Consider the following 27151-nt stretch of genomic DNA (forward strand, 5'->3'; position numbering starts at 1 on the left):
ACAAAGCAGCATATTGAGCGTAACGGGGGCACAACAGGGCGAAAGGTATTATCCTCTTCTTTTGGTGTTGGTCGAAAATTGGCGTGCCAAACAGACCCAGAGATGTAAAGACGATTGCAGGACGGAATATTGTTGAATCCAACAAAGACGTTAGACGGTGGAGCTCGACACAGGTCCAAAAAAAAAAAATCAATTGACGCAACGGGAATTATGCCGCCAGGGCCATTCGTGAGCGCAAAGGGGGAAAATGTAGAATATGGCAATATGCAGGTCAAGCCCAAGGGTCTTGATTGATTATACACCCGAGTCGCCCAAAAAAAAAGACAGTGTTGGGGACTTGAGAAACGAAAACGGTTAGGAAAAGTAGGCAATTGACAGAAGGACGGGAAATCTGCCAGTTCCTTACTCCGTGATAGTCAATATAAGGAAGAACGAGACAATGTTCCCTTGTCCAGGACAATTTGGCAAATATCGTTGAGCGTCCGTGCTGATACGTGGCAGGCGCCAAATCCCCCTGTCCAGGCTCAGGCAAGGGACAAAGTTGCGCAAAACAGCATTGGCCAAATTAAATCACAGCCCTGCAGACACGTTGGGCCGAGATCCTGGTACTGAGACTGCAGGAAGCGAGATAAATGCCAGAAGTGACGACAAACACGGCGTGTAGGGCAAGCTGCAAGTGGACGAGACGGTCCGTCAGGCAGACGCAAAAGGCGCAAAATTCTAGGCTCTATGTCTAAACGGTGGTTGCAGATGATAGTCCAGGTAGCGGGTCGAACGAATGGGGCACGTTGGCTTGAGAACGAGCACTGGTATTACCAATTGAAGCGGCGTTTTTGAACCTTTGAAAAGATTCTAAAATGCCTGAGACCCAGAGGATATAATGATTCCGATCCGAGAGCCGATGTAACTCGGAAGCAGGGGGAAGACCAAGGTACCTAGGTAGTTGCAGACAACAGTCGATCGGAAACGGGCCTCAATCGGAATCTTGTGAGCTGTGTACCGAGCGTTGCATGCGTGCTCGTAATGCGGCTTGGAGATCTGGATCTAATTCGATTCGACGGTTTGTTGACGTAAACGGTGCTGGCGTCGTGTGGTGACACGAAAACTAGATTCCAGATTCCAGATGGCAGCAACGCAGGGTTTCCGCAACGCACGCGCCCAGGGTTTCAAGGTCAGACGTGGTACGAGTACCGCCGCCTGGCCAGAGGGACCCGAGCGACCAGAGGATACACAACGCGCCGGTGAAGAAGAGGGAAGAAACAAGGCTCCTTCGCAAGGCGTGCAGAAGGCGGTAGGCAATAAGGAGTACGGAGTAAGGAAATGAAAAAGAACAGAAGAAGAAAAAGAGAGAGAGAGAGAGAATAAGCTAGGGAGAGATACATATGACTCGGGAAGCGAATAACGAAGGCGCAGGCAAGAGGCGAAGGCTCTTTCCCGAGTTGGTCCCAGTGCCAGCTTCTGGTCCCTCTGTCGCCCCATGGCCACAACATTAAAGGTACCGAGTACTCCATACTCGAGAGAAGATGGGTCTGGTGCCAGTTCGCCCGACATGGCGCCTCGGACAGGCTAGCATAGAAGGGGCTAGGCCAGTCTTGACTTTCGGGGCGTGGCAGTGAAGAGTCGAGGTGAAGTTTGCAACGTGGGCTGTGGGCTGTTTGGAGCCTGGCATGTGGCCAGTGGATGCCGAAGATTGAACAGGATGCATCATCAATGGATTCAAGTTCATGGGGCAACTCGCAGAACTTGGGGCCAGCTAATGCCGGCTGTTGACGGCACATCACCATGCCAAGGAGCAACTCCATATTTGACGCAATCCTGTAGAGACGGTGAATAGGCCAAGCCAGGCTGAGCCAGCTCGTTATATTGCTCATGTGCAATGCTGCCTCGGCAGTCTGCGCAACATTGAACACAGCCGCAATGCTGGTGCAAAGAATCCCACGTCAATTGATGGAGTTGATCTTTTGTTTCACGACTGGAATTGTGTACTAGTAGTACTACCAGCAGAGCTACTACCTACTAAGTACTAAGTACTTAAGGTACGTATCCCCTACCTATAAGTACAAGGTACTGCTTGCTACTTTATCTTGGTACCTCGGTGATGATTTATAGTCAGGCTAAACAGTCTGCCTGACACATACGACCATAGCCGCCAGCAGAGCTTTGGATCCCGTCTGATCTCCGTTAATAACCTGGTGAGCGCTGGATTAGTAGTTGGGTCGGCGACGACCAGCGAATACCTAGTGTTGTATGTTACTTTTTTGTAATTATTTTTTTTTAACTTACTCCGTGCTAGTACCCAGTATCTGTACGTGAGCAGCTGCTTGCAACTCGAGCGATGTAAAAAAATTAAAAATTAAAAATAACATTTTACCCCCCCTGCACAGGGATCGCCGATACCGACCAGGTCTCAGCAGCTTCAGGAACAACGCTAATTCTACTCCGTGCATACATAAAGCTTTCATGTGGCCGGCTCGCAGGTCCAGAAGCTCCGGGCACGGAGTACTCCGGAGGAGCCTGTCCTTGCACAAGGCCCAGCAAATGAAATGCCCGCTCTCTCCTCATCCCCTGTGTCAGTTTTTTATGGCCATTTCTTTTTTCTTGGCATTAAAATCCCTCGCCTCGGGCAGAGTAACCCAGCTCCCACATTCAAAAGCCTATTCACCTCTTGTCCAACCCCCTGTACTCCGTGATGGCTTTCCGCATCTCCTATCATAGCGTGCGCAGACGAAACAAACTTGTCCCCATTCGACGTCCCGTGGCCCAAAGGAATAACATCAATTGATATCGTGCCCTGCCGTGTAACCAACGTCTGCCAGTCGATTGACTCTCGGACCAAGCCCAGGATGCATGCAGCTCCCTGTCTCGGTGGTTCTGCCCAAAATGCCGGCGCCATGCACTCATTGTGCATACGGAGTAGTACATACATACATATCGACGTGTGCAGTCTGGTACAGGTGCCAGACGGAGCACGCCATCATGATGCGAAACCTGCGCAGCTCATTCGAAGCCCAAAGTTCGTCAACTTTGAAAGTTTGATGGCGCATTGATCGTCCACGGCCATGTCCAAATTTCGCTCCTCACATGGTCGGCCGTCGTCCAAACCCGCATTTTGCCCATTGAGTAGGACGCATCCCCAGCTGCCATGTGTCTCTGCGTGCGGATCATGTTGCAGCTCATCAGCCCTCTGGCCTCCCAACTACCCTGTTATGTACCTACAATGGCGTTCGTGTCGCTAGACCTCGTGGTGGAGGCAACTGGTGGTTTTGCATGATGTCACATCAGTCGAAGCCATGATGTGGCTCGTTCACTTCGGCCGTCAATCAATATACAATGGTGCGCTTCACGCGCGTTTGAATTTCCTGCATGCCATTGCCGGTAATGTGCAAATTATCCCTCATGTATTTTTGCCCTCCTTTCCTCAAGATCAACCTCGGCACGTACCAAGGCCAATTCAGCCAGTGGCTCACTTGAATGTGTTGACCACGGCTCAGCTGCAGCACACCAAGCCAAGAACTTACATCAAAGTCCACGTCTGAAGTTTTCGTAGCCCGTTCCAATCTTTTGTTTGTATCAATGCTCTCCGTGTGCAATAGTCTATGCTCCCAAACGCTGCTGCGGCGGCGGTAACAACGCCCAATTCCAAATAACCCGCCCCGAAGCCCCAAAACGCCATTACTCCCTCCCATTGTTGCCCAACCAACTCACGGCCCATTAGTGTTTCCAAATCAAATAAGCTTCGGCTGTTGAACTATTATGCGAGTCCAAGCGCAAGTTACTGAGCCGCAGCCCGTCTAGCATTCTCTCGTCCAATCTTCTTGAAAAATGCATTGCTGTCCTTCTTGCCCTTGCCCTTCTTGAGTCCCTGATTCACTCTCTTGTTCTGCTCGATATACGCCATGTCTTGGCCACCGCTCAGCTCGCCTAGCGTGCCCGCAGTCCTGCGCGGACCCTTCTTCTTCTTGCGTCCCATGCTACCGCTATGGAAGAGGTCGTCCGTGATATCTTCGTCTTCCATGGACTCGTTCTCCACCAAAACCTTTTGCAGTAACTCTCGTCGTTCACCGGCAGTGGCAAATGCCAGCCCAGGCGTCTTTTCGATATTGGCCAGTTGAGTAATCACCTTGAAGGCGTAACCTTGATCGACCAGGAAGGCTTGTCGTTTGGATGAAAAGTACATCTCTTGGGTGTCTTTGGAAACTAAAGAATAGAAAAAGGCGTTGAAGCCTTCGTCATTTCGACGCTTAGCTCGCAAGATACGGCCCAGACGCTGAGCTTCCTGACGTCGAGAGCCGTAGTGAGATGATATCTGTATGAGACACGTAGCTTCTGGCAAGTCGAGCGAGGTGTCGCCAATTTTTGAAAGAAACAAAGTGTTGACCAGAGGGTTGTGCTGGAAGTTCTCAAGAACTTTCAAGCGCTCGGGTTGTCCAGTACCGCCGTAGATGAACGCCTTGCCAAGCTTTAAGGCGTAGGCTTTCAAGGCGTACACATTATCTGAAAAGACAATAATCTTGTCTCCTCTAGCCTCATGATAATTGATGAGGTATTGGCAGGCCTGGAACTTGCGAGGGTTCATGATGTACAGCAAGTTCTTTTTCCTGGATGGCGCCCTCAAGTATTCGTCGTAAAACTCGGTGGGCATAGGACACCATACTTCCGCACATTGTACCCTCGCGATATGCCCTTGCTTGGATAACTCCATCCAGTTTGCCTCAAAGAGCTTTGGTCCGATTAAAAAGTTTAAGTCGGAAATCTTATCGTCTTCTCGGAGAAGAGTCGCAGTGAGGCCGAGCTTGGAATGAGTCTTGATGGAGGACGTGACCTTTCGGAAGATGTTGGCTGGCACAACGTGCACTTCGTCCAAAAGCATTAGGCCCCATTCTCGCCCTGTGAGGAACTTCATCATCTTATCGGCGTCGTATGAGCGAGCTCGCGATTGTGTCACCATGGAGTAGGTCGTAACAATGATGCCGGTGCTGCCAGTGAAGACGGATCCTTTGGAGTCTGATGTAAAAGCAACAATGTCGTCTGGATTGATGTTTGACCACTTCAGAAATTCGTTTCTCCATTGTACGACCGACATGGAACTGGTGCAAAGCACAATAACGCCCTTTTTGATCGTACAAGCAGCCGTGATGCCCACGAGCGTTTTACCGGCACCACAAGGCAGGACAATCAACCCACTCTTGGCTCGACCATTACCAAACATCTTACTGAGACTCTTTTCTTGGTACGGCCGAATTTGGGTGCCGGGCTTCAGGTCAATCTCCAGGTTTGAGTTGACCTCATCTCTACGAAAATCGTACTCCTCTAACACGGGGTATCCAAGGTTCAGACACTCCTTCTGGACAGTTTCTACGTCCTTGTCAGCAATCTCGAAAGAGTGTGTAACCTCTTGATCATCGTCGTCCTCTTCGTTGAGGGTGGCCAAGACGTCGCCTTCGTTGACGGCCTGCTCGTTCTGCTGTTCAGCACCCTGGGACAAACCATTTGCCTGCTTAACACCAGCAGCGTTCTTGGTACCAGGAATAACCAAACCACCAATCTTGGGAGCGGCCGAGGTAGTAATCTCTTCTGTGCCCTGGACGCGAAGCGGTCCTATGACAGGATTTTTGAGCAGCATTTGCAGCATCTCTGGGTCTGGACTTTCCACGTAGTACTTGGTATTCTTCAACACAAGCTTAACTTTTCCATAACTTTGTGTGCAACTCGTAATAAATGATCGAATTTCATCAGGAAGAGGCGTCTTCAGGAAACGCTCCAAGGTATTAATGATGTCGGTGGGAGAGAGGCCGACGGAGACGGCGGCGTACAAACTATGTGTCGTGAGGGCGTACTCGTGCATAAATGTCGGTCGAGAGAGCGGTTCGGCAATGGTAATTAGAAAGTCCTGCGCTTGTTCCGCCAAGGGATTGAAGCTCTCCAGAATGATCCTGCCCTTTTGCGGATCGATCCAAAGCGGGCGGTTCTGGTGATCCTTCTTGAGGTCCAGGTACGAGAAGTCACGGTCACCAAAAATGTGCGGGAGCGGCTCCCGAACGGCATGTCTTTTCTGAAAGCGATCTAGGGAGAACAAATCGATGTTTTTGTCGATGTCACGCTCGAGAACCTCGTCGACGGGCCCGTCATCTTCCTCCACATCATCAGTGCTCTCGAGGCTACGAGGCGTAGCTGCACCAGGCGTCGACACGCGCGAAGACCTCCCTGCCTTCGACCCGCCTTGCACGGCTGCCTCTGCCTTTCTCTTTGGTGGCATACTGGATGGATTGCCGCGACAGCTCGTGGGAGGGGGCGAGTGTCGGTGAATGGCAAGAGAGAAGTTTGCCGGCCGCGATCTAATGCACAAAGGTCAATGTATGATGACCCGTGGTTGGTTGTTGGAGGTACGTACCGATGCGCCAACCCAACTCGGAAGGCGGAAGGTTCTAGGGGTGCAGCTTGTCATTCAGGTCTGGTCTGCTCAGGCTGCGCCCAGTCTTATTCCAACCAGTCTTATTCCAACCCGACCTGTTTCATCGCGAGAAAATCTCTCGCCCGATTCTTCTCAAATAGCCGGTACGTAAACAAGTAGAGATACAATGATAAATGTCAGCATCTATTCTGATATTGTATCGTCACATTTGTAAGCATACACATCATCAAACTACTGGTGATTTCGGGTACGCATAAGCACCCACTTGTACTTCATATCATCCGCCAACGAACCCCGCCAAAATTTATAGGCCTTTATTCAGCAACCATCGCACCTCCAACCTCCCAGTCTCACGAGCATATCAGCTCAATACATAGTACTTTATACTCCTCCAAAGGCAAGGCATACACGGCCAATAATCATGTGGTTAGCAGCGCAAGCCATCCCCCCAGTCCAGTCCAGTCCAGTTCAGTCTGTCCACTAACCCCAGCCAGTAAACACGTCCTCAACGCACAAGTCTCGATCCGATCGCCATGCTGTACGTCTCTTTTCCCCCGGGCCTATCTTCCGAGCCGGTTTCCTGCAAATTCCAAAGACAAGCCGGCTGACTCACGTAACACCTAGGCCGCAAGTGGTTTGACTGCGCCGAGTGCCACCGCGAGCAAGAAAAACACCCCCTCCTCCAGAGTTTCGAAATGGTCTTCGCCTGCAAGAAGTGCAAGAAGTGCTTCCGCAAGGACACGCAGGAGTTCGAAGAGAGCGATGAGTACTGCCCGCATTGCGATAATCACTTTGTCATCGACGCCAAAACCCCGAAGGCTGCACTATCCGTGGAGAGCGAAGACGTAAGAGTCAACAACAAGATGCTCAAGGACGAGCGCGTCAGACAAAAGGATTACCGTACCATGTTCGACCCTGATGATGATGCGGATAAGCTGGGCTAGGCTAGACGGATTGGGAGCTCTTTTATCTTTTACAAGTGACATGATATGGGTTTTAAGCGGTGAACAAAAGTTCCGGCGTTGGTTAGGTTGGGTTGTTTCACATATATGGACAAACCTAGACGATGATGGAGGGCAATCATATCAGACGGGGCAGATGTTAATACAATGGCGTTGCGTCAACTATAGCAATGCCGCTAGCAGATAGCTCTTTCTTCTACACATGTTTAGATGTCTTCATACGTTTGTCATTATTCAGCAGCAGAATCGTCCTGTCCTCTTGTAAGAATCGCGGCACTGCCTGTTCCAGGTGTCCGTCCGGTCTTCTTCTTAGCAGCCTCTTCTTGCTTCTCCTGCTCAATCTCCTTCACGTAGCCCTCGATCTCGTCGGTCGGCAAGATCTCCATGGTAGCGCCAGGAGCCATGAGAGCAATTTCAATGTTCTTTGCGCCAGTCTGCACCACCTCAAGGAGAGATTTTATCGCCAACCGAATAGTAGCCTCTCGGTCCATATCATCTTTGTAGTTGCGTTCGAGAAACTCACGAACCGTCTTGCTCGATCGGCCGATGGCATTCGCCTTCCTGTATCGGATGGTGAGAAAATCATATTCAGGTCATGGTATCGTTGCCAGGATTCAGGGGGCGTACCATGCTGAGTAAATACCAGATGGCTCAGTCTGATACAATCTGGGGACCTTGCTGCCAGGGTCAAAACCAACAACGAGTGTGCTGATGCCGAATGGCCGCACACCACCAGCCTGAGTGTATCGCTGCTGCACACCCGCCACATACTTGGTAATGTAGTCGATGGTGACGGGGTCCTCCACAGACAGACGGTGGGACTGGGCCTCTAACCGAGCCTTGTCAACGAGGATTCGGGCATCGGCATTCAGGCCAGCAAAGGCCAGGGCAGTGTGGGTGTCCAAGAGCTGGATCTTGGAAGGGGTAATCCGAGTATCTTGCAGCTTCATAGCTGATCGCTTCTCGCATCCAAGGACAACCACATCCTTTCCTTTGACGCCAACAGCACAAGTTCCTGTTCCGAAAGATCAGTTACCGCGAACTCTGGAACGAGCGACTCTTGCTCCCGTTGTCATCCAAACGCACCTCGCTTGACAGCTTCACCGGCATATTCGACCTGGAACACGTGTCCGTCCGGACTATTGCAATGTTAGATGACAACGATAGCTTATACAGTTGGTGAGTGATTCGAACCTGAAGACTGGAAACAGAGATGAGGGTTAGCCGAGTTAACAGGTGAGGCAATGGCCGGTGAATAAACATACCAGATAGAGCTCTGTCGTAACCGGAAGCCATCGTTGCAGGGTCGGGTCAATTGTCGCGTTTTTGCAAAATGACTGTGCGACCCGTATTTCAGATGCCAAAAATCGATGCAAGACCGACTAAAGAAGATGTTGTGTTGAGTGTAGCAAGATGTCCACCGGAGTGAGAATGTAGTAGGTTCAGAGGGAGCTTCGTCAGACTTGCAGCCTACCCACGATAGCCTGTTGGCGGCTGAGTGACTAGCAGGAGCTACCCTCATGGTGGTCCGTGGGCGGATTAACACGAATGCCGGCGCCCGATGTACAGTGCCTTAAAGGCTATCTGGATTATTTGATACTGTACGACAAACACAATTCATCCGATCCCGAGGCAAGTTTTATGAATACAAAACCGCGATAGTATTTATAGCCCCTGGCGACCAAAAATGCTCCTTTCCTACCACTTTGAGGGCTGTTTCCAGCGCATGTACGAAGTATAATATTTTATTCTATACTAATCTATTAATTCCTCGCTACGGAGTACATCATGTGCAGATACCGCAACTTGTGACGTGCAACATGCTATCGCCAGTCTTCACTTCATAAGAATCATACGAAACCTCACTTACTAATTATTTACATCGCTACTCTGACTCTCTCCCTTCGCCTTCCGCCTCATATACCACTTGAAAACATAAACAAGAATCTGCGCCATGAAAACCTGGCAAATGTTAGCAACCGGCTCTCCTCACACCCTTCCCGCATATGAAAACCAGGAGAGGTAATTGGAAAGAGAAAGGAAAAGGTCCAGCGCCATACCTGCTCTATCGTATACAGCAAAACAGGGATCTGAATAAAGGCCCTCGTCAAGTCATCCGAGGCATTCCACATCGCCGTCACCAATGGAATGCCCAAGCTCGTCGTCTTGGCCGCGCCACAGAAACACACCGCAATCATCTGCTCCCGCGGCATTCTGCGAATCGCAAGAGCGCGACGAAGCATGCGCGGCAGTCGTCCTGCAACTTTAGACTCCGCAAGCAGCGGGTTTATCCAGTCCGCCAAGAAAGCAGGCGGCCGCGCGGAGAAGAAGCATATCGCCGTGTAGATGAGGTAAAGCGCTATATTCATAAATATGTTGAATAGAAGGGATGGCTTGGATATTTTAAATAAAGCGCCGGTTTGGAAAGCTCCCGAGAATGTCGTCCTGGCTTCAGTGTGAGCCAGTGCTGCTTGTTTGCATCTGGTGAGATGAGAAAGGGCAAAAAAATGACATGGCTCACCAGACCAATAATATGAGACAAAGTCCTGAAATCTTGCCCAGCTTCAAGACATCCAACGCCTTCTTTGTTCCATCCTCCTTCCACCACCGGACCACCTGTCCAACTACCAGCGGCAACACCACACTCAAACACAGTTGCTTCGCCACGTCGGCATACATGCGCCCCAAAGACGCAGGGTTCGCTGGTGCCCAAGAGGCGAATTCCTCTCCTCGGGGCATGAATCCATAAATTAGAATTGGCGATAGGAAAGAGCCAACGACATTGCCCAGGACGACCTCGACAACGGCGGCAGTCTCGTCACCACCCGCCGAGCGCGTCATGACAACGTTGGAGGCAATAGTCGTCGGGATACACGCGGTGGTAAGCATGCCGACGATGACGGGAACGGACGGAGTGCCACTTTGAAGGGCCCCCGCTGCGAGAGAGATGTGAATAACGGCTTTTTCGCGGTGTCAGCCAAAGGCCCCCGGGCAGAATAGATGCGGGTGTAGCAAGACGAAGACGCCCATACCAAGCACAATACAAGGAATCACAACAAAACTTATCCCCTGGACAAGGGCATGCAACCTCCAATTCGTCGCATTGGCCTGCAACTTGGACGGCGGCAACTGCAGCCCACTCACCAAGAAAATGAAGGCCACGGCACCATACAAAACACTATACTCGGACTTGATGACTCCCCCATGGGCAGCAACACCTACTCACGACACCGCAATCAGTTTCTGTCCCTACTCGTCACCTCAACCGAGCGAGCTCACCGGGAAAATAATACCCAACAACACACGCCACCCCGAACCCGATCAGCAGCCACTGCGCCAAGATGAGCCGAACCGCCTTCTTCGCCCATCTCACGGCTTTTATCGGTGCTGGGGCCTCGCCGACGGCATGACCTCCGTCTACTTCAACCATAATTCATTCTCCGCTGGCAAGGGAAGGACAATGGGGAGTAGGGATAGTAACGTAAAACACGGCTGGGGCCATCCGTTCAAGATTGCAAGAGACACATCGTGCCGATTTATTGAAAAACAATGCCCTCAAACTAGCAGTACAACTAGTTTAGCGAGCAACATGGGCTCCGATGTCGTTTGAGAGGCACGGATATAAGAGCGGGTCTAAGCCTCAACATTCCAACTTCCTGTTTGGGAAGACGTTATGCCCGCTGGTCATCATTTCCGCGGGTTGTGTTGCCACTATATAGTCCATTTGTCTTGCTCAAATCAGACGCGTGCTAGAGACACAGTGAAGCCTGCAGGGAAAAGCAATTATAGGGCTGCACAAAGTAGTCTTTTGACAGCTCCATACATCACTCGTCCGTTTCTCAGTGCAGCGCAACGTCGCTGTGCTCCATCATGGCGCCGACGCAGAAGCGGGACAATGACCGAGTGTCTCGTTTCTTGCCATGCTCAATGTCGGACTCACTTGTCCGGGCTGCCGGGCTGAAACGAATGGTATTATTTGGCATCACATCTTTCACCCTTTTTGAAAAAGCTTCCCCTGCGTTCAAGATGAGATTTACAGGCTTGGCTTCCATGGCCAATCATAGAATTGTCGACGTATCAAACGTCGTCACTAAACGATGCTAGGGGCCAACCATGCCATGCGGCAACCGTCTACAGATGTAGATAGATAAAAGTTTAACATCACCTGTCCCTCTCAGCAGCGCCTTGCTAATATTCGTACATGCGGGTGGTATCAATATTCTAAAAAAAAACATTAAACAAAATATACGCAGTTGGCAGGTAAAAACTCAAATAACCCCGTCTTTTTTATCCACGCAGCTGTGCGGCCCAAACATCTTGTCGTCGTTTGGTATTGATAAAACAGGCAAGGCGGGCAGTGTGCCAGTGGTGGTCTCTCCGGTGGCGCTCACGTCAATTATGTATACAGCCCAGGTCATCAAGCGGTGATAGCAGGAGCTGGCTCCATCGGTAAGGCAGTCTGCGATTCGCCCGCGCCGATGGTACTTGGTGCTGGAGCAATCTCGGGATCCGGTATCTGTATGTCAAGCTGGAACAAGTTGTCAGAAAATAATAGCTGGGACTGATGACGGCATGTATCACACTCACAGTCATGTACCCTGTCTGTCGAAGCGAAATCAACTTTGGTGGAATAATGCCCTCCTCAGATGCCATGGTCTTTTCCATCTCTTGATTCCACTTCTCAATCCACTTCTCGAGATTATGCAGCCGTGATTTAGCAGCCGTCAGGCCAAAGTCATCCCACAACCAGCCAGTCACGAGTCCCAGGACGCTGTCGAGCATGTTTCGAAACGTGAAGGGGTCGAATATAGGTATCAGCTCTCCATTCAGCTTTTCAATAACCCGTCTAAACTCTTGCTCGGAAACGCCAGCTGGGTCCAGGATTTCGGGGTATAGGTTGGAAAACGTCGGGGCCAGGTCACCAGCCACAAGCCAATCTCTCTTGACACGAATTATTCGCGTAGTCGCATACTCGACCGAGTCGAGAGGAACATGCGGGTTCAGATGAGGGAAGCATGGATGCTGGGGCCCCCATTCCTCACCGGCGTCTGGTTGTACATCGTCTCCCATAATTGAGGAGTTGGACGAAGAGAGGGCAGATCCAATGCCTTCGCCGTTTGAAATATTGGAGGCTCGATGGTCCATGACATCCGGACCCCGCTCGAGATCCTTGGAATATGGCCTCCTAGCATACTCACTCTCTGGCGCCATGGTTGCCTTCTGCTTGCCTTTACTCTTTGCTGAGAGGTAGGCAACAGAAGCTTCTTGGGCGTGTTGGTCGTCGACTTGTTGTTCCGCTGTTGCTTCCAAGTGCGTTGATGTGCGGTGCACGGAACGTTTTCCCTCGTACGATGCTCGAACAGACCGCGGAAGACTGATTCTGTGGTCGCTCGTTTCGCCGAGTTCAAGTTGAAAACTCACCGGCGTAGACTGTGAATACCTCGACCGCCGTTGTTCGGACAAGGTCAGGAGCGGGTAGTCGCCAGCACCGGTGGTGACGGGGTCACGTATATCCAGGGATCTGTCGAGCGCAGGGTGCTTCAGAGGCAATGCGGGAATGGGCGGTGACGAGGGTCGGCGCTTTCGGGGCTGGGGAAGCCGGGGCGTAGAGTTGGTTGGATTCCAGAGGCGCGCCGCGGGAAGCCGCCGAAGTCGGTGAGCAGGATCGGTTGTCGCCTTGTTGGTGCGAGGGCGAAACGGTGACTGTACCAGGCTCGGCTTATAGACCTGGCCATGCACGGAGGGCTGCGGCGGGCTCAAGGCTGCCACGGCTGCGGCAGCAGGCTCTGCGGGGCGGTCGAGTGAAGCCAGAGGATAGGCAGGTTGCTGGGAAGGGGCCTTTAGGCGACGGTTGGCCGGCTTGTCTCGGGCGGGCGTCTGTGTTGGGGAGGAGGATGGCGGGAATGGGTTCGGCGTCGTGATGCGGGAGTCTGGATCGGCACGGCGACGACCTGGACGGCGGTGCTCAGGGTGCTCAAGGTGCTCAGGGTGCTCAGGGCGCTCAGGGGTGATGAGGGAAGGCGCTGGCCTGGAGCCGCTGGTGGTTGCGGCAAAGCGAGAAGGCGGTGCTGGCGGTGGTGCTTGGGCTGTGTCTCCACGCACGTGAAGTTCAAGCTCGCGAGGCGGATGTGTTGATGATGCGGCAGACGTGTCGAGAGGGCCAATCGGGATATTGGGGTTGGCGGTGGTGGTGGTGTGTTCGTCCGGCAGTTGGGAACGAGGTTTTCGCCGCCAGAACGGCCAGAAGACGGGGGACATGCGGAGGAGGAAGTGTCGACAGCACTTGAGCGCTTGAGGCGTGCCAGACGGCCCCGGGCCACATGCACCGTCAAGTGGCCACCAGACTGCTGTTGTCACCGCTGCCACCGCTGGCGCTCCCACTACTGCTGTGGACTCGACCGCTGTGGTCCGGTCCGCTCAGCGCGACAACAGCGTCGATGCCGCCCGTCGCAGCACTGAGGCTTCAATGTTTAGTGTTCTGGCTCTGGAGGCTTTCGGCTTCAGGCTTCAGGCTTCAGGCCCCGCGCGCCAACGCCGGCATCAGCGCCAAATATCAGTTCCAAATCTCAGCGCAAAGCCGAGGGCAATGTCATGGACAGAGTGTGTGTGGTGAGACAATGCGAGGGCGGTTCAAAAGATGCCAGGCCCGTGATGGCTCAATACGCGCCAGGGCCTGGATGGGCTCGGGACTAGTCAATAGTAATTGATGGCTGGGTTGCATCCACGAGGACAGCCACCATCGGATTGCTCGCTCGACGAACTCGTCCTCCCACGCGCAACGGCCCGGCGACAAAGAGCACGAGTATGAGGCAGGGGAAGAAAAGTCGCCAGTCGAAACAGCAAAAATAAAAACAAACACGCTAGCTAGTAGTGGGCGTTGGGCGAGATTTTGAATCATGGGCATTGTCCACCATTTCAACCACGGCACCCCCTTCAATGTTCCAAGCCCCCAATGGCCCCGTCGCGGCGTTTTGGCAACAACATCGCCACCGGTGCAAATTGTTCTATTTTTTCCAACAGGGTCGGCTGGCTCCGAGCCGGTTGGTGGTTGGTTCAGTCATCCATCGTCTGCGTCGAGCCTTGACAGTCGGCGACACGAGTTGTACTATTCAGCTGCTTCGAAGTTGAACCACCTCCGTGATCCGCATGATCCGGGCCAATTGAACAAGGCGAATCCAACAAGTCCAATTTCAGAGGCAAAAAAAAGAGACGTCTGTGTACCGAGTACGGAGTCGGAGCGTATCTTGCAAATTGTGGTTCGAGTTTGTTTCTGCTGCCGTCGTGACCGGGGTTCCTGGCACGAGCATACAGGGACCGGTCCAATGAATGGCAAAATCAGCAATACCATAACTGTGACCTGTGTTCTTGTTTTCTTCTTCTTGTTTTCTCCCCCGTCTCTTTACCCCGTGCTCTACCTTGGTCTGCACCGGGTTGACAGCGTCCCGGTTTCCGTTCCAAGTATGACGGTTTTGCGCGCGTCACGACAAGTCTGACCGCGCCCAGCCTCCCTTGGTATGGACTAATCCGATCAGACGAGGCGAGGGTGTAGGGGGAAAAAACGACGCTATAGCCCGGTGTGATGTAATTCATGCAGTGACGCCATTAGTCCGAATCAGCAGTACGGAGTACGGAGTAGAGGGAGCTGGATGCCCAACTTGATCCACACAAATTATAGGGTAGCAGTTGTGCTACCATGAAATATTACTTGCAGATGCGCCAGCTTCAAGATCGCCGACCGGGAGGAACATGCCGTCGCAAAAGCTGCCTGGCTGCTGTCTGTCTGCTGGTTCCAGATGCCCTTCTCCCGTCCCAATCATAGGCCACCTGAGGTCGGAACCAGCAGCAGATGCTTTACATGTTGGATCACCAGGTCATTGGGCAAAGGGAATTGGCACCAGACTTTACATCATGTTCGGAGTCCACCCTGCCTCGCCCAACCAAACTCTCGTCTCAAATGTAGCAACTACTCCTTCCGGATGAGGCGATGCTGTGGCTTCGTCTGCCATCCCAACAGGTAACGAAAAGGGAAGGGACCACGCATCTACCCCAGATTCTACAACCCTCGCTCGGCAGGCCGGCAAGCAGGCGTCCACGCAGTTGGCGAGCTCGGCTGGCCGTGGCTGGCTGTTCAAAGGCAAGCGGAGCACTGGAGCACTGGAGCACTGGAGCGCGGCGGGGTCTGGCTGGGTCCAGATGCGCAGATGTGCACATGTGCAGATGCCTACTTCTAAGTTCGGAGCAGATGCCTAAGTAGATGCCAAGTCCGGTTGCCCTTCTGGGACACGCATCCGTCGACCTTGCCTAAAGTACTTGGTCGGGTTGGCACTTGACTCTACAAGAAATGTCAACTGGTGGGCTTGACAGCTCAAGACGTCAACGGTTGACTGGTCCATGCCTATGCCTGCATGTGCGAGCCGCTGGACCAAGTCAACCCCGACGCCGACGCCGACGCGGGCTGACTGCTGACTGCACAACATCCGTCCGGTCCCTCTCCCTTCCTTCAGCCTTGGGATAGTCGAGACCTCGCGTCTCTTGCTTTTCGCCCCGGCCCATGTTCCTGCCACCGCCTACTCCTTCTTTTACACGAGCAAGTCAGAAACGAGCGCGACAATGCCCGATGACAATCCGCCGACGTCGCCGGCGCCGCAGCCGCCCAAACGACCCGCAGCCGCCTCCAACGGCATCAACACCACCAAGTCGACAGGGTTCGCCACGGGCATCAATGCTGGCAATGCCCCTCCCGGACATGTCATCCGCCGTGCCAAGACCACGGACGACGGCCCGTCGTTACGACGAAAGTCTCATACGAGTCGATCCGAGGCGTCCTTCGATGGCATGTCCCCAGGCCTGCCCCGTCGGAGCTCCAACTTCTCCGACTACAGCCTCAGCGAGGCACGCGATATACTCAATCCCAGAGCTCAGACCAGTCAAGAACTGCCCAGTCCAGAATCGTCGTCGCTGGCGTCGCTATCGCTGGCCTTTGCTTTGCTGCCAGCCATCGCGGGGGCCTTGTTTAAAAATGGCCACGCCGTCATCACAGACGTCCTGTTGTTGGGCTTGTCGGGTGTGTTCCTTCACTGGTCCGTGACGCAGCCATGGTACGTCATGAGTACAAACACGCGCCCATTGGTGAAAGGCGGGGGTTCAACCTGGACACAATTGCGAGTGCTGACTATATTGTTCTCTTGTCAGGGCCTGGTATCATGCAGCGCAACAGGTTCGCATACAGCAAGAGGCGCATACGCAAACCGCTGTGGAGGCAGATGACGATCGCCATCACGCTTCTGCCGACGCCACTAGCAAAACTACCAATCTGGACAATGTCCCCGAAGAAGAGGAACCACCAAAGCCAAATGGGCCATCGACGGCAGCGCAGAGTAAAAGGGGAAAAGATGGCGGCACGACACCGCAGCAGCAAGCAGCTCTTCGAGAACTGTATATGCACGAGGTGCTAGCCCTCATCTCGTGCTTTCTATTACCCCCTCTGAGCGCATATATACTCCACTACATCAGGGCACAACTCAGTCGACCATCTGAAGGACTTGTCTCAAACTATAACCTCACCATCTTCCTCCTTATTTCTGAGCTGCGGGCCTTTTCGCATGCGCTTAAGCTCGTGCAGTCGAGAACTCTTCACCTGCAAAGAGTCATTCATGGGAACCCTTTTGCCTCGCCGACACAGGCAGGTGCACAGATCGAAGACATGATTGAGCGACTAAGCAGACTGGAAGCACGATCCCTGGCCGACGAATTTGTTCGACAGAATAGCGACGGACTCGACCCCGTGCAGGCAGAAGAAACGGCCAATATGGCGCGGGATGTGCGCAATGCCATCCAACCGGAACTCGACGCGCTCAACCGAGCAGTCCGTAGATATGAAAAGAAGGCGACCGTGCTTCAGTACCAGACGGATTCTCGGTTCCAGGCGCTCGATTCACGAGTCGACGATGCAATTGCCCTTGCCGCAGTGGCAGCTCAGAACAGCAGGTCCAAGAATGCCCTGGTCCGAGTAACCGATTCGCTTGTTGCCATTGTCCTGTTTCCCTTCAACACCATTCTCCAGGTCATCACACTACCACTTCGTTCTCTCATTGCTTTGATTAATCTCAACAAAAGGGCCCGCATTGCTGAGAAACCGGGCCGCACGACGAGGAGCGCCAAACAGTCGTCACCCAGATATAACGGCGACAGAGTACCGCCTCGTGTCATGAAGAGATGAAAAGTGCTCACTTTCATTCACACATTGGGCAGGGCCTAAATGACATGGCATAATGCCCGCCTACTCACATAATGAGGGTCTCTAATGTGTTTTTTTTTTCCTTTCTTCTCTCTTTGTTCTTTTTTGTTTTATTGGCGAATTCTGTTATCCCGGCAGACCACGGGATACATGCGACATTATTGGGAGAGCAAATCATGATACCACCGGAAACGATATTGGAGTGACGGAGTGTTTTACTCACTGGGAGAATGAGAAAATTTTTCAACGTCTTACGTCGTATTGGCAGCTTGGCTGCAATATATGATAGACAGGAAATAAACATTCTAATTCGTCGTCTACATCCGTAATCTCGCGTGTCTTCACCAAGGCTAAGACATTCTCTTGGTTCGAGAACCGGCCCGTTCAAATGAATGATGAAATGGAATCATGCAAATTGCCCAACCCTTCATGACCTACGGAGTACTCCGTAGTATATCAGTGAATTGCTAATGACTGAGAAGGCCACTGAAATTGCCCCGCTAGTTGAAGAAAGCTACCCTGACTCTCGCGTGTCGAGAGCGCCGCCTAAAGAAGCACAGACTGTGGTTCCTGATAGTTGTGGCGTATGTATGTATTTGCGGCCCCTGCATTTCGTCGCCTGCATATGATATGTGATGCTATGATATGTACTTATGCCCATTATCAACGCATACTGCTGCGTATGCCCTTGGCGACGGGCCAAAAAAGAAAAAAATAAAAGCCATTTTTTGCCCGAGACCACAGAGTAACTATGTATGTGCTGCACACTTGGTCGCCGAGACTCGCCACGTCCTTTGTGACATTTCGTGGCTACCCTGTGCGCGGAATCTGCCAGGTGTACGCATCGCATTGTACGGAGCATGGGCATATGCAGAGTTCTCTTCTGTGTTCTGTTCTAGACTTGCATCATCACAGTGTCGCTCCGGGCTACTAGTAACTTGGTCCTTCGCTCAAGACCGCCACTCGCAAGACGATTGAACGCCTGCCGTGATCGCAGGCTTGACCTTTGTGCAATGGCGCACGTGAAGCTCGTGCAGCCGGTCGCGAACAACGACGCCCAGGTTGATGACTACCTAAGTAGGTAGTATGTAAATGGAGCCATTTTATTCCAAGGGAAAAAATCAGAACAGGAAATATGGAGTACATAGGACAACGATCGTGACAGCTGTCCGAGACACGCATTGCATAGTATTGCTAGAAAACGTGGCCTTGCGATTTGCCTGGCTGGCGTCCCAGGTAGAGCGAGTGCGGGCGCACGAGTCTTGAACGCGATGCCAATGTGTTGGCCAGACGAGGTTCGGGCACCAAGGATTCTCATAATTTCTCTCTTTCCTCGCGGTCGGATACGGAGTAGAAATTCCTCTCGGCTAGCTCTGTGGCCCCCTTGGTCCCAAATGACTGACTTGGACGGCTCGCATGACCAAGGGCTTGGGATGGTGCTGGGCTGCTACGCAAGCACATTGGCTGGCAACAAAAGTTCACTCTGATGGAACCTCCCGACGGGCTGGATATTATGGCCAGCCTCACTCAGGGTATTCGGGATGCTGACAACCATCGTGTGCCTTTTTCAAGTCCCTCCGAGCCATCAGTATAGTAGGTAGCTCAAACTCTATCATGCGGTTTGTAACACAATCGTAGCCTAGAGCATGGCACTGAAATAATTAGCTGCTGAGGCACATCTATACCGCATCACTTGATTATTTGTGCGACCAAAAGATGTTTTCGTGCGTATGACAAAAGCACACATGCACGACAACCCGTCAGCGCAATCCTCCGTACCGACAACGATAATAGCGATTCTAGGTACACAGCCACGGTGAAGCCGAGGCGATATCTTCACCTTGGATCGAAACCTCGTAGGTTCATGTATCCCGTCTCCGTACAGAGTAGTATTATGCAAGACGATATGCGCTGGCCGTAGGCTCCCATGTCGTCGGCTACCATCGTCGATCGGGACCAAGCCAGCTGAAGGACATCTAGCGTGGGATCGTCTCGTAGCGCATTCTCAGGTGGGTCGTTTTAATTTAACAACGCGTTGCCGTTGATGGGTGTTCCGTACAGAAGCCACTAACGGCGTCCTGAGCCTGGTTGCGCGGGACCTCCGGGTGTCATGCGCACCCATGGGCCATGATTGATGAGTTCGATCGGGAAGCCGGACGGGACCAGTAGTAGTCGTATCTTGGGATGGTTCTACTCCGTATCACTGCCAACTTCTATGAACAGGGATGTGGCGCGCGAGCCGTGGCCTGTCGCCATCTCTCAATGGATGGATGGCATAAGCACCCCAGAGCCAAGAGAATGCTATTCCTATCCCACAAAGCCAAAATTCCCTCTTTAATTTCGCGGACGTGTAAATTTTCCTGTTTCTCCAATGCAAAGCGCCGGAGTTGGACAGGCGGGCGCCTTCACCTGTGTAATACTCCGTACGCCAGCCCCAAAAATGCGTCCGGCTTACGAGGCGGCGGTGTGCATGTTTGATGAGTTGTCAAACTTCGAGCCAGTCTTGTCGCGTACAAATCTGGCAAAAGTGTAAGCAGCTACGCTTGTATTAGTAGTACTCCGTAATTGCATTGTAAAGAGCATGGACTGAGTGGCACGGCGTGCAGATATACAATAGTTAGTATTCGTTGTAAGTGGAGAGCTGCTTTGAATTGTACGAACCTTTCTGCTAGTTGCCTGCGTTATCTCACTCAGCCGTCCACATCAATTTCTAGTATTAGTTTCTTCTCCTTCTTCTTCTCCTTCTTGACTGGGATGTGTCTGTTGCCACACATGCCGCAAATCCATAGAGAGGCTAACCGCAACACACCACTGGCGAGCAGCTGACTCCAGACTGTTGGTTCCGGAACTGCAAAAGCTACAGCTGGTGACAAATTAAGGGGGACACTGCCGCGAGTAGACAGACCGTGATCCGGCCAGAGCGGCCATCTGCTACACGCATAACATTGCCAGGGTTGAGGCTGAGGCGAGAACGTCAAAGGATCATTGAGGGCTGTTGGCTACCTGATGAAAGGGATGTTGACAGGGGTCATGATAAAAGAAAGTACTAGTACTACCACCACGCCGGCAACATACCCCTGCCTTCAGACTAATAGACACGACTCGGATGGATAGTGCTTTTCCGTTTCTGCCGTTGTAAGTCTTCTGCATGACCAGAAATGTGTCATTGTTAGAGCATACTCGTGATGTATTAGTTTTTCTTGACAGCGAACCTCTGAGCAAACATGTCCTGAATACTGCTCTCGATGCTCTGGGCTGTAGACCAATGTAACGCTTCTTTTTCGAGTTGTGCGCAATGGAGTACGTGCCGTCACATCTGGTTTTGCTGGCCACGAGCCAACTGGCAACTGAGTGCCTATGAGCCCGGACTCGGAGATCTCAAACGGCTTGTCCGAGAGAACTCAGATGCATGATACTCCAAAACCAGGCCGCACTCCGTACATGTACTCCGCATTGTACTCCGTACTTGGTGCATATAAATGGAGCAGGAGGGGAGTTTGTCGTTGCTGCTTCACTACTATTCCGTACACTGTGATTGATTGAAACGAGAAGATCTGACTGCGTCGCGGGGATTTGCCAACTGAGACAGACATGGAACAACCACATCTGACATATTGTTACTCTGCAACACATGCGTGAAGCAGGCCAGGTGTTTGTTCATGTGTTTGATGCCCATCTTGCGGGAACCGTTGATGCCTTCATTTCATCGCTCGCTGCGAGGCTGTGACCAAACCAGCAACCATTGTCCAGTCACACCGCGCCACCAAGGCGTCCTTGGTCGCCTTTCGATTCAGCTAATAAAACCCTCCTTTCCGGAATGGATGTCACACTGACCGCAAGGTAGAAATGCGTGGCGCAACTTGGCGCGTACGCTTGTACCTGAGCTAGCGACCATGAGCGCTCAAGTGGTTGAGTGGTGGGCAGCCCGGCAGGTTAGGACCAATCCATAAAAGAACAGCTACATGGGCTATTTGTCGGCCCTCCGGTAGTGTCTTCCCTGGCATCCCTGCTGCTGAAGCCGTAGATGGATATTACCACACATCGGTCCAGCCCGGCGGACTGCCAACATGGCCCATTGTATGGGGATACCAAAGGACTCCACCCTCTGCCGACTTGACGGTACTCCGTACTACTCCGTACTACTCCGTACATACTACTTACATATATGTACATACAACTGATGGTTTGTATGTATTGTACAGGGCCAGCTGCTTTTTAGGAACTGCCCCTGTCTCCGCCGATCGGGACTGGCCTGGCAAGTGGACGACGTCGCTAGTTGGGGTATAGTATCGATTTAGAAGCCGTGGGTGTAGAGCAAGCGTCTGGTACGAGCGATGAAGTGCTTGGTGCTCCGTAGAGAAGCAGGCGTTTCTTGTGAGAGCCTTCCCCCCTCATACCGAACGAACAAAGTCTTTCAATATCATGCCAATCCCGCAATATGGGAACGAACCACCGTGAGCTTTCCATCATTGTGTAACCTGCGAGTGAGGAGCATTAGCATGTGGACAAATGAGATGCTCCGCCCGCTCTGTCGAGTGCTTGTCCTACCACCGTCTATGCTCATGCCCGTCATCCACATGGTGAACTCCACTGGAACCCCAGCTGGGAAATTGGCCCTACAACCTGCGGCCGGATGCTATCGCCTTGTGTCTCTGACCACTCGCCCGTTTGAACCGGGGTCGTTTTCACTTTCAGTTGTTCGTCCTGACGCTTGGATGACGCCAATGCAGTCCTAGATCCGGCAATAGAGCAACTGATTTGTCTTCTGGGGATGGCCATGGGTCTGAGAAAAGCTGGTCGCCCAGCCTATAGCCAACATCCAGTTCTCTCCTCTGTCTTTCTTTGGCGTATCGGTCGTGTTTATGCACCCATAACCTTTGCTTATTCGTTGCAAGATTGCCGAGTGCTCTTTACTTTTTCCCTTCGACCTAAACAGCAGGTTTTCACTAGTATTCGTATTTTGCCTTCTCGCTCGTCGTCGTCGACTGTTTCATGGACCAGTCTCTTCCTCCTACCAGCTGTTCGCAGAGCATATCGTCTTCCTGTTAGCAACATATACAACCCTCAGGGTGTAGTAACCAATCGTTTCTTCTTTCCTTTAGCCAAGGACTTGCCGAGTTTTTCATTGCTTTCTTTTCACTTTGGACCTCAACTCCTTGTCCCCTCCTTTCCACAATTGTGCCTGGGACTCTCGATCATGCTTCACAGGCTCATATAAGCCGCTCTGAGCATTGCCCGGCAAAATCTATCCCGTCTCGGTCTCTGACAATCTTGGTAACCTCGACTAAACCATGCTCCCTAAAACAGCGCGCCTGTGGGCTTTTCTGTGTTTGGCTTTGATCGTCCAGAGTGCAGTTTCGCAGAGTTTTGATGTTGTCAAGAGGGACGACAATCCGACACCTACGACTATACCGACCTCATCTTCATCGGCACCGAAAGGGACCAATTCTGCTCAAATAGACAATGATGGGAAGGACCCAAAAGAAAGAGGAGGAGAGTCGCTTTCATCGACATTGAGTGGCACCATCACCGACGCGCCAACTTCGACAAACCGTCCGACGAGTACTCTGCCGCTCACCATTGCCACTGACGGACCCTTGGACAATGCCACATTCTTTAACGGTATGAGAATTCGTGTGGTATGACTGGATAGTTCTCCCCTGAAAGCTAACTCTTCCAACCAGCAACGATACCTAATGGTCAGCTACCACTGCCACCCCGACTCACTCCCGGCTGGGGAGTCGCAGGAGTCATTATGCTCGTAACCGGCGTGATTTACACACTGGTTGGAATAAAGAACAGATGGATCCACACCTTCTTTTCCACTGCGTATATGACGGCGCTTGGCGTATCAGTGTTAATCGTATACGTTATGAATGTTCCCGTCAGTAACGCATTGCAAGGCGGGTACGTTGTTGCTGTGGTCATGTCAGGTTGCGCTATTGGCGCCGCAGCAATGTTTTTCAAGGAACTTACCGAAGGATTTGGGTGTGCCTTGGGTGGATTTTGCATTAGTATGTGGCTTCTTTGTTTGGTTCCCGGTGGACTGTTGCACGCAGTTGCCTCCAAAGCCATATTCATTGCAGTCTTTACAATCGCTGGCTTTGCGTTCTACTTCAGCCGATGGACACGGGACTGGGCCCTTATCTTCATGATATCCTTCGGAGGTGCTACAATCACTGTTTTAGGTATCGATTGCTTCAGCCGGGCTGGCCTCAAAGAATTCTGGGCCTATGTGTGGGACATTAACGACAACCTGTTCCCCCTTGGCGCGGATACCTATCCTGTGACGAAGGGCATCCGGGTTGAGACAGCAGCTGTGATAATCATTTTCTTAGTTGGCATAATTTCGCAGATCAAACTGTGGAGAATTGTCCGTGAGAAGAGAGAAAAGAGGGCCGCTGAGCGCGCTGAGGATCAACGCAATTTGGAACATGAGGAAGAAAATGTCGGACGCCATATTGAAGACCTGAATGCTCGGGAACGGCGTCAATGGGAACGAGCATACGGAGATGGCATGAGCCACAGCATCACCGACTCTCGTGCAACTGACTATGGAGATGTGGGAAGCGAAAAGAAACTCCGGCCCAGTTATGTTGAATCTAAGCAACGCACTTCTGGCGAGGTCATCGAAATGGCAGACATGTCGGAGTCGGACTCATCGAGAAACGGAATGGACGGATTAATGGCCAATGAAGACACCGACGAAGGAAAAATTACTGTTCGGGTCGCTGCTGATGACGTCCCTGACTCGACGACGGATATTGAGGCAGAACGGCTGGATGAAAAGGCGCCTTCAAGTTTGGAAGCAAATGTGCCCACAGACGGGAAGTGGCACTCAAAGGAAACCACGGCTGGCAAGCGCCGCCCCCAGGCTCACACTATGACGGAGGTGCCTGAGGTGATTTCATTGCCATTCACTGTCCCTGAAGCAGCTGATTCTGCGTCCGAGGGAGACCGATCTTCGATTGCCACTTTTGCTGATGACGTGGAGGCGACCGCTGCTGAGCCGTTGAAGCACAGGTCGCTCGTAAAGAGGCTATCTCAAGGATCTGTGACACTCCTTCGAAGCTTTTCTCAGAGATCTGGCCGTACAGGAGGTGTAGGAGGCGACGTGGCCTCCGATGCGGGTGAGAGCACTGAGGAACTTTTTTTGGAGAAGACTCGCAGACCTGAGAATGAAGGAGGATCCTTGGCAGCTACTATTGACGATGAAAGCGTCAGCGGAGGAAATCTTCATTCAATAACCGGTGATGATGAACTGCGCAATATCCACGAGGGTGATGAAACGAATAGACGGAGCATTGAGATTGATGCTCAGCTTGGCAAAAAAGGCGACACAATACGACATAGTGTCAAGTCGACGAAACCAAAAACAAGGTCTGGCCCAACTTCGACCGCAACCTCTAGCCCGGTCGTTGGCATCAGTGAGCCAAATGAAGATACCACCACTGAGCTTAGAGATACATTGCCAACGTCAGAAGACAAGACTGTGCAACTGGGTGGTGAACCATGCGCCGACTTGACTCCTCCCGAAGCCTCGGAACGAGCTAAGTCCGTTGCAACCGCTTCTTCTACTCCCGCGAGCTTGACCAAGGATCGCTTGCCTAGGCCGCTTTCGAAAGCCGCCATGTCTTATAGAACTAATGAGTGGGCGAAGCACTTGAGCAATGCCGAGTGTCCTGAACCTGATGCACTGCAAGTTACTCTTGGAAGAACAAAGGAGGTAAAAAACAGTACTGAGAAGGCTGCTCCGGTCAATGTTGCAGAGCTTCAGAAGACAGCTAAGGATGGAACTCCTGCACCGGCCGTGAGGCGATCAATATCTCAAGCTTCAGACATGGGAAACAATACTCACCTAGCCAAGCGTTCCTCAAAACAAGACCTATCACCACCCACACGTCTTGTAACGCCTTCATCTTCAACAGGATTAGAAACGTCCGGCGAACAGCGAACGCCATTATCGCCTGTCATAGCGCCTGCAGCGCTTCTTCGAAAGTCCTCTGGCCCTCGACATTCGACGTCCAACTTCATGCCAATCGCTGAGGAGAACTCTCTTCAGGCGGTAGACTCGCCCATTGTCCGGGATGAAGCATCTGAGAAGCAACAGCCAGCTTCGAACAACTCGTCAGCAATCGTACTAGACGGTTCTCCGGCGACAGTACTGGGACGAAATCCAACGTCAGGTGTAGTTTCGTACTCGAGTCCCCAAACCCTCATTGGACAACGTGAAATGTTCCTTCGAAGCAAGTCTCAGGGAAGCCTGTTGTCAAGCACGCCAGAGCCTATATTCGCACACCAGGGACCTGGCAGCGACGCCGGCTCGCTTTTCAACTATCCTACGTATGCTGCTGCCTTCAACGTGGCCGATCCTGACGATGTTCCTTTAAGTCAACGGAAGGAGATCATGCGCCAAAGCAGCTTGATGTCCTTGTCACGTTCGCCATCCCAATCCATAAAGGCGCCGTCACGGCCCACATCTGGATTTGAGAGCTCTGAAAGCATCGTATTCAACTCTCACCAACCCAGGAGAGTATCTACTCTTCCCACACAGGCCGTGCGAGAGGCTCAGCTGGCCAGTTTCCGACAATCTGTACAGCAGGAACTCCGTTCAGGAACACCGATTATAATGCCTTCAGGACGTGAAACGCCGTTCGGGCCATCGACTTTACTGGGCGGCGGCCGAGAGGCAGAAGTGCAGCGCAACATCGAAATGCAACGGAGCGTTCTCATGGGACAGAAAGAGGCAGAAGCACAGCGCAGAGAATCGCAAAAACGTGAGAGAGAACATGCAGACCGTGCATTTGACGAGCGGATGCGAAACGGAGACATGCTTGACGCTCACAGAGAGGCCATGCGGAAAATGCAGAAAGGCGCTCGCTAGTCAGTGGTCACATGCAGGAAACAAGGCAGGAATGGCTGCATGTCTCATTGACTCCTTCCATTTTCTATCCAAACACCACAACGACAGTCTTGACTTTGACGATTTCATACGGAGAACAAAACAGTAGTCCTTTTGGGTGTCGAAAACGCGCAAGTACTAATCAAAAGTTGCTCTTGATTCTTTGATTGTTTATTTCTGATCTTTTGTTGTCATGGATTTGAACGAATTTGCAAAATTGTTTGATACCATGGCGTAATGGGTGGGATTCTGAGACGGACAAGCCAGGGCAGCCAGTGCGCGCAGGAGTGTGACGACTAGACATGATGTAAAAGGACTATACATCCTCTTACCGTGTCCAGTGAATCGGTAACTACATAGAGGTGGCATGATTGGGGGTACATGGCATAGAACCGGAGTTTTTTACCGTCTGCTTCGCGGCCCGCGTGGATGGGCCTTCTCTGATAATATATGACAATGTTAATTCCTTGGTACTCAATTAATTGACTTTTCAAGTATTTGGCCAATTTTACAACATGAAAATATTTGTGTATTCGCCATTCGTCTTGGTTCGCGGCATCTAGCTAAAATACAGCCCAAAAGCAAGATCCTCCTTCAACCGCGCGCCGTCTTGCAAGACCGCCCATCCGTCGCATGAA

The 27151-nt window shown here is 52.0% G+C and overlaps 6 protein-coding genes across 6 annotated transcripts; 3 read left to right on the forward strand and 3 right to left on the reverse strand.

Annotated features, from left to right (window-relative positions):
* Window positions 1-3772: 3772 nt before the first annotated feature.
* Window positions 3773-6256, reverse strand: MAA_05948 (Rad3 protein; the record flags this gene model as incomplete). The annotated part of the gene is made up of 1 exon (XM_007823946.1): window positions 3773-6256. One exon carries the CDS (start codon window positions 6254-6256, stop codon window positions 3773-3775), a length of 2484 nt encoding a protein of 827 aa, XP_007822137.1.
* An 851-nt stretch (window positions 6257-7107) lies between these two features.
* Window positions 7108-7356, forward strand: MAA_05947 (CHY zinc finger; the record flags this gene model as incomplete). The annotated part of the gene is made up of 1 exon (XM_007823945.1): window positions 7108-7356. The coding sequence occupies one exon, from the start codon at window positions 7108-7110 to the stop codon at window positions 7354-7356; it is 249 nt and encodes an 82-aa protein (XP_007822136.1).
* A 248-nt stretch (window positions 7357-7604) lies between these two features.
* Window positions 7605-10263, reverse strand: MAA_05946 (proteasome subunit alpha 7; the record flags this gene model as incomplete). The annotated part of the gene is made up of 7 exons (XM_007823944.2): window positions 7605-7935; window positions 8002-8389; window positions 8461-8513; window positions 8640-8711; window positions 9245-9336; window positions 9435-9819; window positions 9896-10263. 7 exons carry the CDS (start codon window positions 10261-10263, stop codon window positions 7605-7607), a joined length of 1689 nt encoding a protein of 562 aa, XP_007822135.2.
* A 1528-nt stretch (window positions 10264-11791) lies between these two features.
* On the reverse strand, window positions 11792-13632 carry MAA_05944 (Golgin subfamily A member 7/ERF4; the record flags this gene model as incomplete). The annotated part of the gene is made up of 2 exons (XM_007823942.1): window positions 11792-11902; window positions 11962-13632. The coding sequence occupies 2 exons, from the start codon at window positions 13630-13632 to the stop codon at window positions 11792-11794; spliced, it is 1782 nt and encodes a 593-aa protein (XP_007822133.1).
* Window positions 13633-15984: 2352 nt separating this feature from the next.
* Window positions 15985-17593, forward strand: MAA_05943 (uncharacterized protein; the record flags this gene model as incomplete). The annotated part of the gene is made up of 2 exons (XM_007823941.1): window positions 15985-16472; window positions 16567-17593. The coding sequence occupies 2 exons, from the start codon at window positions 15985-15987 to the stop codon at window positions 17591-17593; spliced, it is 1515 nt and encodes a 504-aa protein (XP_007822132.1).
* A 5309-nt stretch (window positions 17594-22902) lies between these two features.
* On the forward strand, window positions 22903-26495 carry MAA_05942 (uncharacterized protein; the record flags this gene model as incomplete). The annotated part of the gene is made up of 2 exons (XM_007823940.1): window positions 22903-23233; window positions 23296-26495. 2 exons carry the CDS (start codon window positions 22903-22905, stop codon window positions 26493-26495), a joined length of 3531 nt encoding a protein of 1176 aa, XP_007822131.1.
* Window positions 26496-27151: the final 656 nt, after the last annotated feature.

Source organism: Metarhizium robertsii, assembly GCF_000187425.2.
Source record: "Metarhizium robertsii ARSEF 23 chromosome Unknown MAA_Scf_2, whole genome shotgun sequence".
Taxonomy (NCBI): domain Eukaryota; kingdom Fungi; phylum Ascomycota; class Sordariomycetes; order Hypocreales; family Clavicipitaceae; genus Metarhizium; species Metarhizium robertsii.